General features: G+C 47.6%; 1 protein-coding gene across 1 annotated transcript in view; it reads right to left on the minus strand.

Moving 5' to 3' along the window:
* LOC147662006 (vomeronasal type-2 receptor 1-like) overlaps positions 1–16,568 on the minus strand; it is a 113,729-nt gene that overhangs the window by 29,668 nt on the left and 67,493 nt on the right. Inside the window, exon 7 of the mRNA XM_086951190.1 lies at positions 14,087–14,095. Coding sequence (XP_086807316.1) covers positions 14,087–14,095 — 9 coding nt within the window. The remainder of the gene's footprint in view (positions 1–14,086; positions 14,096–16,568) is intronic.

The following is a 16,568-nucleotide window of genomic DNA, read 5'->3' on the forward strand; positions in this document are numbered from 1 at the left end:
AGCAGGCCCACGTCGTTGGGACCTGTCGCCCACAAAGATGCAGGAAGAAAACTCAATTCCGGTGGGAGCTTGTCGATGGACAAATACATAGGAGAGATGACTTTCTCACCCAATGTAAGCTTAACTCCCGCAGGAGAACAATACAAAGTCGCATACAGACGTTTCAGCAAATCCAGGCCCAAAAGATTCTCACCACAACCAGTAGTCAAAATCAAAGGAGCTTTCAGCTCACGAGGCCCAATTGTAAGGGGCAAAGGGCACGAAACCGGATTGCTAACAGGGGCGCCAGAGAATCCAACGGAAACATTTGTTAAGCCAGACAAAGGTGCGCCAGGGAGTTTCAAATGCATGATGGAACTTTTCGCTGCACCAGTGTCCAACAGAAAAGGCTCAACGACGCCCGAGGTGGCAACTGCGACGTAAGGCCCTCTCTGATCGACCGGAACTGATACTACTCCCTCTCTTTGTCTATGGCTATCCTAGTAATTACCGTCGTCAGCGTTCTGATCAACGTAATAATCGTCTACATTATACTGAGCAGATCTGCTTTGTGATGATCCACGCTGATCAAAACAATTATTAGAATCAGAAGAGTTATTGGAACGATCATTTTGAGCACCGCGACCTCTACCTCGTGATGCTTGTTGGGGACCATTACGACCTCCTCTAGATGAATTACCACTTTTACGCTCACTCAAAACTGGACAATCAAATTTCAAATGACCCTCGTTCCTACAATAGGCACACTGATTATACCCCAACGTAGATCTCTGCGAAGAGGAGTCATTTCGTGTCTGCGACCTATTCTGTTGAGACTGCGATCGATTCCGCTGTTGCAAATTGTTCTGATTCGAACGTGGAGGATACGCTTGCTGCAACAACACTTTCGTTTTGAACTCTTTCGTCTTTTTATCAGCACGATCATTCTCTTCTTTCTCTCTGTTCTCATAATATTGTGCCGTAGCCAATATTTGAGCAGAAGTAGAAACAGCCCACGCACTTTCTGAATTACGCAATTTGTTGCTTAAGTCAGGCAACAAATTTGAGACAAACTTATCCACAAACAATCGCTGACCTCCCTCAGTACCCATATCTTGACCACTATGATCAATGAATGCCTCTTCAAATCTCGTAAAGAAGTCAGAAACACTCTCATCCTTCTTTTGCTTGCAAGCGGACAGTTTGTCCCAATTCACCTTCATAGCTGGCATAAGCGTTTTCATAAGAGTAATAATTCTCTGAGGCAAAGCTGTAATTAACTGTTCAGGTTTAGCCCCACCAACTTGCAAAGCATCCGCCGCTATAAGAGCAGCCCAATCACCACCTAATTCTGCCACATGGTTTTCTTGACGGATCTTTGCCCAAACCGGTTGCGGAACTACGTTACCGAACAACATATCAATGTCGGCAAGGTTCATTATCGTAGCATCCACAAGCTGTGACAATTCTTTATAGTACCCTGCAGGATTTTTGCGAGGGTCACGCAAAGATTGCTTTACCTGTAAAACTTCCGATCGTTTCCACGGTAGATGAATCCACACTCTCTGAAAATGTGGCGGAACAATAGGAACAGCCTGTGCATCACCAGGCATCCACACTGGTGGAACTTCGCGCATGGGATACTGACCAGGCGTTGCTGACGATCCCTCAATATCTTCTACAAACAATGCTCTAGGCATGATAGAAGGACGGAGAGAAAGCAACTGCTCGATAGCACGTCGAACATTGCTACCCACTATCATTCCGTTCGCAAACTGAAGCTGAAGATTAGTTAGAGCAGTCAATGTATCATCAGACGCATCGACCGATATTTGGTCACGCAAAACCTTGCACATCTCCTCAAACACGAACCTCTGTGTCGGTACGTTGAACTGAGAGAACGTATCAAGTACCACACGTGGAGGGTTCCTAAGGGGATATTTCATCCAAGCCATCGCCATATCATATAAACAGTCACGTTCCCTACTACCGGGAAGCTGACTTCGTCTTTGGGGACCGTCCGAACCAGCGGACTCAAGAATCGGTCCAAGAGAATGGAAAAAACTAGCAGCAACAGAAGGGACACGTCGTCCAGTAGACGGGGTAATAGAGTAACCCAATGGGGTAACAAGAGAAGTACCAGAAACAGAGGGAACAGCAGGAGAAACCAGGACAGTAGAGGCAGCGGGAGCAGGAGTATGAGGAAGTACAAGCGGAGGAACAGTAGGGACAGAAGCAGGCAGAGGAGCAGGAACAGTTGGAGGTACAGGAACAGGAGCAGGTTGGGGAACAGGTACAGGAACAGGAACAGGGGGAACCACAGGAACTGCGGCACCCTGTGCATACGGAGGTGGTGATTTCATGAGATAAGACATTAAAGGGTCCTCTGTACCTTCCTCCCTTTTATCCGTATCCACCGGTAAAGCGGGATAGCACTTATCTACAGACATGCGCTGCAATCTATCGAAAACTTCCTTTTCCTCCTTATCTCGCTGACCCTGCTCTGCGTTTCTTACCGTGGTAATAATTCCTTCTCTCTTATTACGTTTAATTTCCTTGATTTCTTTCTGTTTGGCTTCTTTACGCCACAACCGAAAGGAATCAAACATGGCCGGCCTTGATTTTTTCTGAAACAATTTGGCTTCAAGATTATCTAGAATCGGGGTCTCAAAACTACCATGAGGTGGCCAACTAAGGATACCATCCTTTCTAGTATAGCGAACCCAACACTCATTGAATGTAATCGGACCTAACCCGTGCTTACTGTACAGTTCATAATTTGGAGTTCCAATCGGAGGTATCGGACGCGAGTCCTCCAATCGGGAATCCGTACCACAACTCCTAAAACAACTGAACAAAGTACTACGGCCAGGCATCTTGCACACTAACCGAGTTTCACAAACTTCAAGGGTTATAGGATTAACAATGTCCCTGCAAAGAGCAAAAACCCTCGGTTTTTGGCGACTGCAGACGTCAAATATCACAACAAAGAACCAAGTACTAAGAACCACAAATGCAATGGAACCATGCAACAACTAAGCACCCACAACTAAGGACTCTGGGAGTGACCCACAAATACTTAACTCAAAGATCAATGGCGTCACCAGGAAGGCCCGTCAATCGTCTCGCTGTACCAAGGTCTACGCCAGGCGCCAAAACAGGTCTACAGTCAGGGCAGCAGTCCGTCGCAGCCCTCAGGAGGCGGGGATCTTCGCGGGAAAAGTCGTCGGGCCACTTGTTTCGACAACAGGATCGATGAAGCGGGGTGCACCTTCCCTCGGAGATTTCACACGAAGTTCCTCACGATCGTCGGGCTTTGGACCGGTACCACTGATCGAGCCCGACGTTGGGCGCCAACTGAAGGACTGGGTTTTTCTAAGACCCAGCGGTGCCAGGGATAACACCTAAAACCTTCGTGGGTAACCTGTTCCGGCGTACAAATGACAGAGACACGGGACACTTCCTTCGGCGTCAAAGATTCGAGGTTTATTACTGCAGGGAACACAGAAGTCACAAGAAGTACAACACGTGTAGGTTCGAGGAGACTGCTTCGAATTGCTATTGTGGGTCGCTCCTTTTATACAGTTTTTCCTCATAGGTTAACATGGTACACAAAGGTTTACAACTCGGTTCCCATCATAAAGACCATAAGGGGTTGTTTTCATGTATTCAAGGCCCGGGACATAAGTACGGAAACGTTTGGTGGTTCCCAACTGTAAAAACCCATCTTCCCACCATTAGTACATTCCAATCAGCAGTAAACAGATTGAGGAAGGGACAGAAACAGGTGTAGAGGAAGACAGAAACAGTGGGGAGATCGGAAAGGGTGTAAAAGGGGTGGTATCGGGAAACACAAGCTGCAGGCATCAAAGGGACGTGCCTAATGAGATGCACAACTAAGACAATAGACCGGCACGGCAAGATGAGCCTCGAGCGGGGCCATCTGCCTTACAGTGTCATCCCCCTCATCTTAAAGACACTTTCAAAGGAAACGTGTCTTCCTCAAAAGTCTTGGGAATCCCAGGGTCGCGAAGCGGACAGCGTCCGTTCGCTGGCTACTTGAGGGCAAGAGACAAAATGGATGCCGCATCTAAGATGGAACCCGTGGGCTCGGATGTAGAAACCCACGAAACAAACGAACGGTTTAGGCTAGCACAGCGAAAACGCGTACACCCACTAAACTCGTCTTTTGCGGTTAATAAATACCAGACTCGACCATATTCGTACGAGTCGAAAACACCACTTACGATCGTCACGGAACCTCACTGTGCTCTCCATGCCACTGGAGTCAAGCTATCCTGGCTGATGCATTGTTCTGTATTCTGTCCATTAATTGTTCTTTTTGCATGATGCCGCTTGTACTGCTAACCCTCATTATCAGATTACATGAAGATATTTATGTTCAAATTGATGGGGTTCACAGGGTAATGTTACCAGTCCCTTTCCCATTGAGAGGGGCATGCGCCAGGGCTGCGTCTTGGCACCCACACTATTCTCCTTGTTTATCAATGGAGTAGGGAATTGTATGGAATCTACTGCTACTGACGCTCCAACATTAGCAGGTGTAAAAATACCTATTTTAATGTTCGCAGATGACACATTGAGTGGTCTCCAATTAGCCCTGTAAATTTTTGAGGAGTTTTGCTTCACGTGGGGCTTGGAATGTAATGTGCCAAAAACTACATTTATGTCTTTTAATCCACATAGGTGGCATCCTGTAGTGAGGATATGAGATTAACTGCAGACATTGCTAAGTTAGCATAAGTTAGCATAAGCTTGGCGGCTATGCTGCTGCTTTTGCACACGTTACTTCATGCCTATGGTTTCACAAATACTCTGCTTGTGTGTTTTTACATGAGAAACGTCTTCCTTTCACGTTTATTGCCATACTCTGTGGTCTTCGTCTGCACATAATGTTCAAGGTCAAACAACAACATCCCTTGTTAATCTGCTTTGGTCAGTCCCATGCACATAGACACAATACGAGAGCAAAGTTGCACTATTGAAAATTGAGTGTTTTTATTATGCATTGCATGCATGTTAGAGGAACTTGCAGAAAACCTTTCCCGGAGAGAAGAGCTGGGCTTTTACAGAGATGTACACCTTTGCATCTAGACTCGGAGGTATGGGGTTCCCCATGACCAAGCCCAGAGGTCCTCCATATTTATAATCAACTAGCTCCTTGCACAGGGAGGGTGGTAAGGCACAGTAGTCCTTTTCCACTGTCTTTATAACATGATATCCCTGTTTGTATTCTATCGAATTGTAACAATGCTTACTATTATGTGTTTATGCATTTTACTGCTCGTATTGGCTTGCGTTATTTAAAATAAACATTTTAAACTATACTGTGTCTCTGATTACTCACGTTGTGGACAAGTATGAGTGAGTGAGCGAAATAGTGTTCTTGTTCCTGTGATTCCTAAGAGGGTCGGATTGACATGTTCTAGGATGTCTAATCATTGGTAGCTTCGCTGCAGTACAGAGAACGAATGAGACACTATAGCTAGTCGGATTGGGGTCTGGGCACTAAGGTAAGTTGTTGGTTCACCACTATTCACGAGGTCCTGGTTTCCTGTGCATACTTCTGTATATGTGCAGAATCCCTGCAACATGGCGCACCTAACGTTCTGGTACTTATATGTGAGACACTTGAGTAGTGCTTTTCCAAAATACCTTCGCTTATGTTTCTGGAAACAGTTGTGACCGTGAAACCTACCTATATTGACATTTTTATAGGTTGTTTTCAAGCTTGGTTTTATTAAAAGATTTTTTTTCTTGAATTGTTAACCCTTTATTGCGCACCCACGCATTAGGGTGTTATTTGACCGATTATGGAGTGCCAGATGCGGGTGTCGACCTTATCTTTGTGGTTGAAACTGATCCAGTTTACCACTTTGAGGTGCTTTATACTTGGGTCACATTTCCGGCATTGGATGGAAATGATAATTTGGATACACTCACACAGTACCTCCTTATGTATATTGTCCTTATAGAACTCTTGAAGTTCTGATAACGGCATGACAACACCACATTAGGTTTAATGGCACCCTCCCCCACCCAGTGACTCCAGTCCGTTTAGGCCCTTTATCCATTGATGGGGCCACTTGTGGAAAATTAATACGGTTTGGTAAACATTATCTGCACCATCTTGCCTTTTCCCTCGATGCCACACTTTTTCATGCACACCCGCCATCTTAGGTACCTTGGCCAGAACCACGCTCTGCGCGCCACTGACCCCTAGCACGGCTCTTCTCCCTCACAAGCACATCCCCCGCACGCCGACAGCCCCCGCTCTCACATGCCTTGGGTCATAAACCCCTCTTCCACGCAGCTCTGCCTCAGAACCCCATCCTGTTCCCAGCGCGACACTTCCCTCCGTCCCTTTCATGGTCCCGGATCCCTTGATAACACCCCTCTTTCCTTTGTGCCCGTTTGTCTCACTCGTTCCCAAGCCGCCATCTGACCCTGCGGATACTGTCATTACCCCCTTCCTCCTGTACTGTAGGAAACCCCCCCCATCAAAGGATCCTTGAGCTGAATCAAAGCGCCCACCCCATGAGATCCGATCAAACTCACACATTCTGTGAATCGGCGGAATGTCCAGCTGCGCGATAATCACTATCTGATGTGACCGGGGTGGGGACTTCAACTGTAAATGTGTGTGGGAACGGGCCTGAAGCGGGGATTCCGAGGATGTCTTTCCTTACATCAAAGTAATGACAGGGATGTGTTTAACGTAATAAAACAATAAACTCATATATAAGAGGCCAGGCATCAGAGATGCGGTTAGAGCACCTCAAGACGATACTTGCTGTCTGAACTGATGTGTTCTCCTCCGGAGTGAATAAACCCTTGTTTCCAGTCTTCCAGTCTCCAGCGCCTGCCTCTTCATTGATTAATGTTTTGTGGGTTAAAGAGGCGACACCGCCGGGCAACACTTAAGGATTTTTGTTTACTGGTTGCTTCCTACCTTTTAACAATTGGCGTCCCAAACGTGGGGCCCATCAGCGACACGTGGATCCAGTGGGAGAGGTCCTGACGACAGAGTGAACGACTGTAACGATCGGGAGAGCTCATGCCCAATAGACCCTCGTCTGGCAGCCGATCATCCGAACTTCACTGGTTCCGAATCGACCTCTCTCGAGCGATCTACGGTCCTGACTGGGAACCCTCAGGAGTGCCGTGGCAATATCGGAGATTGGAGGACGATCGGGCGCTGGACGCGGAAGACGAGAAACAGCCCATGTGGTCCGGGTAAGGTCGTGTAAACACGACGAATTACGAAATGGTTGTTTGATTGATTGGAAAATACTAGTATTACTCTTTTTTGATTCATTTGGAGATTCGCTGTCTGCAAACGGAGAAACAATAGGCTCTCCCTTTGCAAGCAGTGAAGGATAGGTAACGCAGACTTTCGTCCTCATTGTAATCCATCGTGCCTATCTTTCTCCCCCACTGATTAATTGTTTGAAGATTGTTCTCTGGAGATTTCCTTCTCCCCCACTGATTAAATGATTGAACCCGAACTAACGTTCGCGGATTATTTTCTGGAGATTCTCTATTTACAAACAGTAAAGAACAGATTTCCTCTTTGCAGATGGTGAAAGGGTAAGTAACGCAAACCTTTGCGGGCCTACTTATTCTCCCCACTGGCTGATTGACTCATTGATTGATTGATTGATTGCAAGGGTCGCTCCCTGTTTTATTGTCAGAATAGATTTTGCTTTTGAGATATTCACTATTTGCAAACAACGTAGAATAGCAATATTCTGTCTAATCTTTGCAGGTAGTGAAGGATAGGTAACACGGACCTTTTGTCCCCATAGTGATCTGCCATGCCTATCTTCTCCTCACTAATTGGTAGCTGGTTCAACCCGGACCGTTTATTAGAGGTGGACCATCTAGCTCCACTGGAAGGCACCCCTAATAAAGACATGTTCACCAAATATGGATTAGTTACCATAGCCTATAGTAAGCTGTGGCATAAGTACACCAAAGGAAACCAAGAGAAACAGTGGCCACTGATAGGATCCTTCGACCTTGATAAAATAGAGACGTTAGAAATAGCCCTTTGTGACAGTAAAACGACGCCCATCATGCTCGACAGTCTCGGTATGTGGCGCAAAGAAGCAATGCAACGAAAGAAAAGAGACGAAGTCAGAGTAGGTAAAGAAACACGACAGACAAAGACCTCCGCATCTGGTAGGCCCAAGGAAGGGATAGCGGCGACCCAGTTTCAAGGAATAAACACAGGAAGGGAACGGTGTAAAGGGGTATACCGACAGGACAATCCCAAGACACAACGACCCGAAAGTAATCCCCCGACACTACACATAGGACGAACAGACTTAGGGCAAAACCAATGTGCTTTTTGTAAATATTCCGGACACTGGAAAGCCCAATGCCCGACTCTACTGAACACGGGTAGGAGCAGAGGGCCGACAGAAATAACAGGCCGCCCGAAAGGGAGAAGGCGTGAGACAAAGACGAATCACACTGACACGGGCAGGCCGGATAGAACCACCCCGTTTGATTACGCCCGATGGCACAGATTCCGCCAGACAGATTTCAGCGACATGTCAGAGTTTTCATAGGACAAACAACGCTAAGACGGGAAACCCAGTCAAGCTCTAGGTTACCCGGTGACGAACCCCGTACTACCGCTACTGTTTCCGAACACAAAAGCCACCCTTTCGGATAACGTACAGAAAATAACACACAGAGTAGTTTCGGACAGATTAGTACACATTCCATTAATGAACTCAAACTTTGAGCGCAATGGGACTGATTACTCTCTGCTGCCCCCACTCTGTGGACAAAAGCAATTACAGGCTTGCATAGACAACCCCCCCCGTTCCGAAAAATTGTTCTTGTGGACACCCCACCCCTTACCCAGGCATAAATACCTACCCCCACTGCAGTGAAGTTCTCGTAGAAAAAAAAAAAAAAAGATTCAAGGAAATCAAGTCTCTGTCATATAAATTAAAGGATTTAATTTCAGTTAAATAACACCATACTAATAGGAGCAATACAATGCATATTTCCGGAAGTTCCCAAAATGCAACAGGTCGCCGGCCACGCCCATCCGGAAGGTGAAACACTCAGCACGTGTGGGGCGGAGTCCTGCCGGCAACCAGCGATCACAGAGGTCGCCGGTGGGTTGTCCAGGAGGCACCATGGGCCCGGCTTGTCCCATCCTCTTCTCCCATATGGTCTCGCGGTTAAGATTCCTGGCTTTCGCCGCCACGGCCCAGGCCACGAGTGGGGAGGGGGCGGATGCAGATGGCCCCCTCCCTCGTATCTTTTGGTCCGGCCATCACGAATACCTCCGCTGAAATTGGTACAGGGTGGGCTGGGAGAGGGAGGCGGCGCGAACGAGCCCCCCTCGCCTCCCCAGGTGGAGGTTTCCCAGCCCTGGCCCGGCGCAGAAGTCCTCCAGCCGGGCGACCACCCTATTTGCGCAGCACAGAACATACAACGGCTGGCCGCCCTATTTGCGCAGCACAGAGCATGGAATGGCCGGCCACCCTATTTGCGCAGCACAGGACATGCGATGGCCCTCAAATGTACTGGTGGAGGCACCACAGCTGCACCCTGGTGCCCCGAACCGAATGTCCTGCTCCCACGGCACAGTTCCGTCTTCTTTTTTCGCCCCAAAAAGTCTATGCAACTAGGACGCTTGCCCACCTGGGCACGAGTCCCCACCTCCGACAGCATCTCCTCGACCTTGAAGATTCTACAAGAGTCCCAGGAGCCCTCGGCCCCTACAGGCTTCCGGTGGGGAACGACTGCTTTGATCACTCACTACGTAGCCACAAGATGGTGGTGCTCTCGTGTCGGCGCCAGCTTCAGTCTGAACCATCCTGAAAGACTGTGGGCTAACGAATTCGAGCAAGCTCCGGCTGAACCTCAACGTGACCCGGTAGGGGAAATTTTGCTTCCCTCCCCCTTTTTTGACTGATGGTCCACATTGCCTGCCCCTTCTGTTAGCACAAGTCTTTTTGAACTGCCGCAAGGGACTCTGGTCCAACCGCCGGTTGTTGGAGACATTTTGTCCCTGATGCTGTTTCCGGACTAACCCGGCCTCGCTCAAAATGGCGCCGGTGTCAACAGGAACTCACGAACGCCTCGTGGTGTTTTTCGCTAATAAGACTTGATGTTCTGAAATATGTATATGGTCCTTTGTACACTTGATGAAAAAGAGGGAGGGTTCACTTGACAAACATATAAAGAGATCCCGTTAAAATGTTGTTTTCAATGTACGATTTATTGTGATATTATTGTAACTGATACATAACGTCGCTTATGACATACGCCCACAGTATGCATATAGGAAATTTGATTACAACCAGTCTGACTATGCTTCAAGTAATGAAATGAATGCCCCCTGATCCCTCAACTATTGGTAGACGTTTTTAGTTTCCTGCAAATAACTAATAAAAGCTTTTTAAATGTTTTTAATACTGCAAAATAGCTCCCCCCCCCCGCCCCTACTGTACACGCTTCAGCCAAACGCCGTGTCCGGCCGAATACGATTACACTCTCATATATACATGCTGAATAATTGTACAAATAAAGGTTTTTCAAACTATGAACAGGTATCGTATACCTTTGTAAATGTGGGATCAGCGGGAGGATTTTTTGGGTGATCTGTTTTGTTCTCTTTTTAAGGTTACTAGAAAATGGTTGCTTAGCCCCGGATTGGTGATCGAATCTAAAGCACAACACGCTGCCACCAAGTGTGCGACTGACTCAGGAACAGACGCATGGGGAAGGACCTCGACTTCTGGGAACGGGTAAAGTAGAATGGTACGAACGATAAAATGTTATGAGGGTGTGACACTTGAAGGTACTAGGGAACAGGGTTGGCCGAAGAGCCGGTATGCCTTAGGACATCACAGCATTGGGAATGATTTAAGGATCCCGATAGCTAGATACATCTACAAGCCAGCTACCTCGCACTAAGCGCCTCTGATCTCTAACAGTTCCTTACACACGACCTATAATGCCACACTCGGACCGTCTTCCCCATGATCAACTTATCGCTCGCCATCCTTACCACACTGCCCGCCCCCGCCCTGGCTTCAGAAACCAAGGCCCCAGGGATTACATCCCGAGGAGATAAGACGAGTATGTGGTAAGTAAAGGACTTTCGTGCCCGTACATTTGATATGCACGAATGCTGTCCCCCTCTCCCTTTCCCTCTTTTCCTCCCCCTACAGGTTACATTGGAATAACGACTGGGGTATAATGAAGATCCGAAGCCACGCCATGTCTGATACACGAAGCGGACTAACGCAGCAAGATGGCACCCAAGGACGCCCACGAACTACCCTTGTAACGAAAGAGCCGATAGTTGTATGATCTGATGGGGCGCGATCGCCTCTAACCCGTGTTGCGTGAATGAGCACATGTCACGTATGTCTGAACCTATGAGAAAATGCTTTCTATGCGACTGAAACATTGACTTAACTAGGCAAAGGACCAAGAGTGCGAGAAGTGCGACACGATGGTGCCTTTTACTCAATACGTGTCCCTTTGTACCTGACCTAATGCTTGTCTGTCCCAAACTGCATGCTTTCTAAAATTCTAACACAGACCCGTAAATGTCTCATGTTGTGTAATGCGCTGAATAGCCTATCCTAGTACACGACCACTATCCATGTCTCACGTGTACTGTTTAGCCTATTGTTGCATCTCTCTCTCTCTCTCTCTCTCTCTCTCTCTCTCTCTCTCTCTCTCTCTCTCTCTCTCTCTCCCTCTCCTCCACGCTCTCACTCTTCATAACGACTGGCACCTAATTGGCGAACCACCATCCATGGTGCACCACCCAATTGGCTTCAAATACCGCAAGTATTTGCACAAAATTTGTCTTAATAAAATCACATCGATGCCATGTTACTACCTCTCCTTTCTGCTAAATATTGATAAAGACTAGATTGGCCAAAAGAGAAAGGACAGGTAAGACGACTGAAGTTCCCTAATCTGACCCGTAATCAGGGAACCACATGTCAGTGGCTTTTATGATAAACATGCTTCAGGTAACGCGACCCTCCCCGTCCCGAATTGTCTCAATGCCTAAACAGTAAAAGTGATCGAAACCTCCCCGTCTTCTCAGAAACCCCCCCCAGTTTTGTATCAGCTGCCCCGAACGAGAGTTTGAAAAATGTGGCTCACCCCAAGGATGAGTTGAATAGATATCGCAAGCCCCCCCCTGTTTTTAATGAAGTAGCTAGGTTGTAAAAGACTATGTAGAAATTAGAATGATGTTTGCGAAGTTAAGATTAGATCGAAATGAAGAAATTGTTGCAGTAAACCCTTGTTTAAATGTTTAGTAGAAAAATAGGATGCATCGACATAATGGGAAATTGTTTAGCCTATGTTCATCCCTCAGACAGATATCTATCAGGCCATGGTAATAGCACGTTGCACTTTTTCGTAAAATTGCGGAGCCCTAAAAGAGCGGTATGGCTTTGCAAGATTCGTACTAGAAAAGTAAGGTCTCAACCAGAAGAACTGTTGTGACGGTAATAAACAAATGCAATCCAAAGAAATAGTTACGATGGAAAGTTGTAGGGAATCCAGCAAACCTATCATCACTTATTTATACGTTGGGTGTAAACCCCAATGTAATGGATGTTTTCCCCAGTTGCTTGGAGTTGGGAGAGAAATAGACTTATGTGATTACCTTCCTCTACCAGTTCTTTAAAGACTGTCTTTTCAAAACTCATTTAAGGGTACCACTGTCGGAGGAGAAAGAGACCGGATGTGGGAGCACGCGGCCTGACTGCAGATCGTGGAACACCAGCGACATTGACCAAGGCGGGACCGCAACAGTAAGGAGTCGCAGGACGAGGCACTGTTTCCAACAAAGTGAAAGGAAAGGGCCGAGCTGACGCCCCTGCTCGATGAATAACATGTGCCGAAGACGGCTGAAATGCCAGAAACCGGTCCCCGGTAGCTTGTTTCCTTTCTGGTGAAGAATTGGCTTGGTAGTTTAGTCTGCCCTGTTCCCATGATGCACTGGGCCAGGGACAGACTGATTTGCATATAGCCAGGTTCTGAGCTGGGATGGGGCAGTGAGATAAATAACGGTGATGGATCAAGCCCTGATCTTTGGACTGGGTAAGAGTGGTCTGCTCAATTCAGACACTCTGTTCATCACCACCCCCTTTTCTGAATCGATTTTGGCCACTATAGGTGTGGCAGGGTATACTCAGACATGAGTCCCTTTCTCACTGCTCCATCAGGATTCAAGCAAGCTGGGCCGAAGACGGCTGAAATGCCAGAAACCGGTCCCCGGTAGCTTGCTTCCTTTCTGGTGAAGAATTGGCTTGGTAGTTTAGTCTGCCCTGTTCCCATGATGCACTGGGCCAGGGACAGACTGATTTGCATATAGCCAGGTTCTGAGCTGGGATGGGGCAGTGAGATAAATAACGGTGATGGATCAAGCCCTGATCTTTGGACTGGGTAAGAGTGGTCTGCTCAATTCAGACACTCTGTTCATCACCACCCCCTTTTCTGAATCGATTTTGGCCACTATAGGTGTGGCATGGTATACTCAGACATGAGTCCCTTTCTCACTGCTCCATCAGGATTCAAGCAAGCCGGGCCGAAGACGGCTGAAATGCCAGAAACCGGTCCCCGGTAGCTTGTTTCCTTTCTGGTCAAGAATTGGCTTGGTAGTTTAGTCTGCCCTGTTCCCATGATGCACTGGGCCAGGGACAGACTGATTTGCATATAGCAAGGTTCTGAGCTGGGATGGGGCAGTGAGATAAATAACGGTGATGGATCAAGCCCTGATCTTTGGACTGGGTAAGAGTGGTCTGCTCAATTCAGACACTCTGTTCATCACCACCCCCTTTTCTGAATCGAAAGACCTCGCCCTCTGAGCCCGGTCATGGGCCCACCTACCTGAAATTTTCCGTCCCCTTGGTCTGTTCCCGATCTGGCCCCGCTCCATCCCCTCTTCCCCCGACTTACCACAAGGACTACCCACGCACCCCCCCCCTTCTTCCACCTGAACTCTTTGACAATCGACTCGAAAAAGAGCAACAGCTGCAGTCCGATTGAATAGGGTTTTTGTCGCAAACTACAACGAAACTTGGGTGCCCTGTCTAAGGTATCCATGAAAAGAACACTTAGGACACAGGGCGAGAAAAAGGACCTTATCGACCAGAAAAACGAGGAAAAGGTCATGCCCTGCAACGTAGGACCCGGAATAGAGCTGAACGCATAGCTCCACCGCCGGTGCTCAACAGTGCCAACAGAAGACGACAAAGAACACTGAGAACTCACTAATAATGGTCTAGAACAATAAGACACTGGAAAAAGCAACACCCCTCCTCTTCGAACAGTGACACCCCTGATTATCATTTCTATTACGTCTCATTTCTCTCCCAGCCACCATTGTATTGATTATGCTCCAACCAAATATGAAATGAACTTCCATACGTAAATAACATGTCAGCTCATATTCCGAATGACTATAAGCATCTATGAAATGTACTCAATGCTACCACTACAGAATCATTTTTTATCCGATATTGCATTACAATGACTTTCCTGCAACGAGCTTAACGAGAGGCTCGCCTCCTAAGATGAAAGATTTAAAGTGTAACGTTTATGCATAGTTCCTTCGCCTAGGTCCCTACTTCTTTGCTTATGACTGCCACAGTAGACGTGAGTAGGAAATAGGCCAGCAAGATGTCTTGTGAATGTTAAAGGGAGGACTGTGGAAAATTAATACGGTTTGGTAAACATTATCTGCGCCATCTTGCCTTTTCCCTCGATGCCACACTTTTTCATGCACAACCGCCATCTTAGGTACCTTGGCCAGAACCACGCTCTGCGCGCCACTGACCCCTAGCAGGGCTCTTCTCCCTCACAAGCACATCCCCCGCACGCCGACAGCCCCCGCTCTCACATGCCTTGGGTCATAAACCCCTCTTCCACGCAGCTCTGCCTCGGAACCCCATCCTGTTCCCAGCGCGACACTTCCCTCCGTCCCTTTCATGGTCCCGGATCCCTTGATAACACCCCTCTTTCCTTTGTGCCCGTTTGTCTCACTCGTTCCCAAGCCGCCACCTGACCCTGCGGATACTGTCATTACCCCCTTCCTCCTGTACAGTAGGAAACCCCCCCCCATCAAAGGATCCTTGAGCTGAATCAAAGCGCCCACCCCATGAGATCCGATCAACCTCACACATTCCGTGAATCGGCGGAATGTCCAGCTGCGCGATAATCACTATCTGATGTGACCGGGATGGGGACTTCAACTGTAAATGTGTGTGGGAACGGGCCTGAAGCGGGGATTCCGAGGATGTCTTTCCTTACATCAAAGTAATGACAGGGATGTGTTTAACGTAATAAAACAATAAACTCATATATAAGAGGCCAGGCCTCAGAGATGCGGTTAGAGCACCTCAAGACGATACTTGCTGTCTGAACTGATGTGTTCTCCTCCGGAGTGAATAAACCCTTGTTTCCAGTCTTCCAGTCTCCAGCGCCTGCCTCTTCATTGATTAATGTTTTGTGGGTTAAAGAGGCGACACCGCCGGGCAACACTTAAGGATTTTTGTTTACTGGTTGCTTCCTACCTTTTAACAATTGGCGTCCCAAACGTGGGGCCCATCAGCGACACGTGGATCCAGTGGGAGAGGTCCTGACGACAGAGTGAACGACTGTAACGATCGGGAGAGCTCATGCCCAGTAGACCCTCGTCTGGCAGCCGATCATCCGAACTTCACTGGTTCCGAATCGACCTCTCTCGAGCGATCTACGGTCCTGACTGGGAACCCTCAGGAGTGCCGTGGCAATATCGGAGATTGGAGGACGATCGGGCGCTGGACGCGGAAGACGAGAAACAGCCCATGTGGTTCGGGTAAGGTCGTGTAAACACGACGAATTACGAAATGGTTGTTTGATTGATTGGAAAATACTAGTATTACTCTTTTTTGATTCATTTGGAGATTCGCTGTCTGCAAACGGAGAAACAATAGGCTCTCCCTTTGCAAGCAGTGAAGGATAGGTAACGCAGACTTTCGTCCCCATTGTAATCCATCGTGCCTATCTTTCTCCCCCACTGATTGATTGTTTGAAGATTGTTCTCTGGAGATTTCCTTCTCCCCCACTGATTAAATGATTGAACCCGAACTAACGTTTTGGCCGGTTATACACCACATCCACATTATCTAGCAGTTCCAATAGGGGAGCTCTGCGTATTGCACACCTCCTTAATCCGGGTGCAGAGAGCTGTTGTACAATACGTCTCACGCAACCTCCAGATGGGATCACCTAGAGTTGCAGCACAAACAGCTGGACCTGGCGGAGTGACTATTAGTCCTATCATGGTTCATTTGGCTATGGGCAAGCGACCGCAGAATGAGGATGATTTACCTGCTGGAGGCAGTATTCCACAATACCACTCCTGTGGAAAAACACAGGATTTTGACTATTAGTTTGCAGAAAGACCTAATTCCTGAATTAACCGATTGTAACAATTTGGATAAGGTGTTCACAGCAGTAAATGCAAATTTTTTCGGCACTCCCTCAATGACCGCACTCCCATCCATGATTAAGCTTGT

The sequence above is a fragment of the Lissotriton vulgaris genome, unplaced genomic scaffold, assembly GCF_964263255.1.
Source record: "Lissotriton vulgaris unplaced genomic scaffold, aLisVul1.2 SCAFFOLD_4715, whole genome shotgun sequence".
In the NCBI taxonomy this organism is placed as follows: Eukaryota; Metazoa; Chordata; class Amphibia; order Caudata; family Salamandridae; genus Lissotriton; species Lissotriton vulgaris.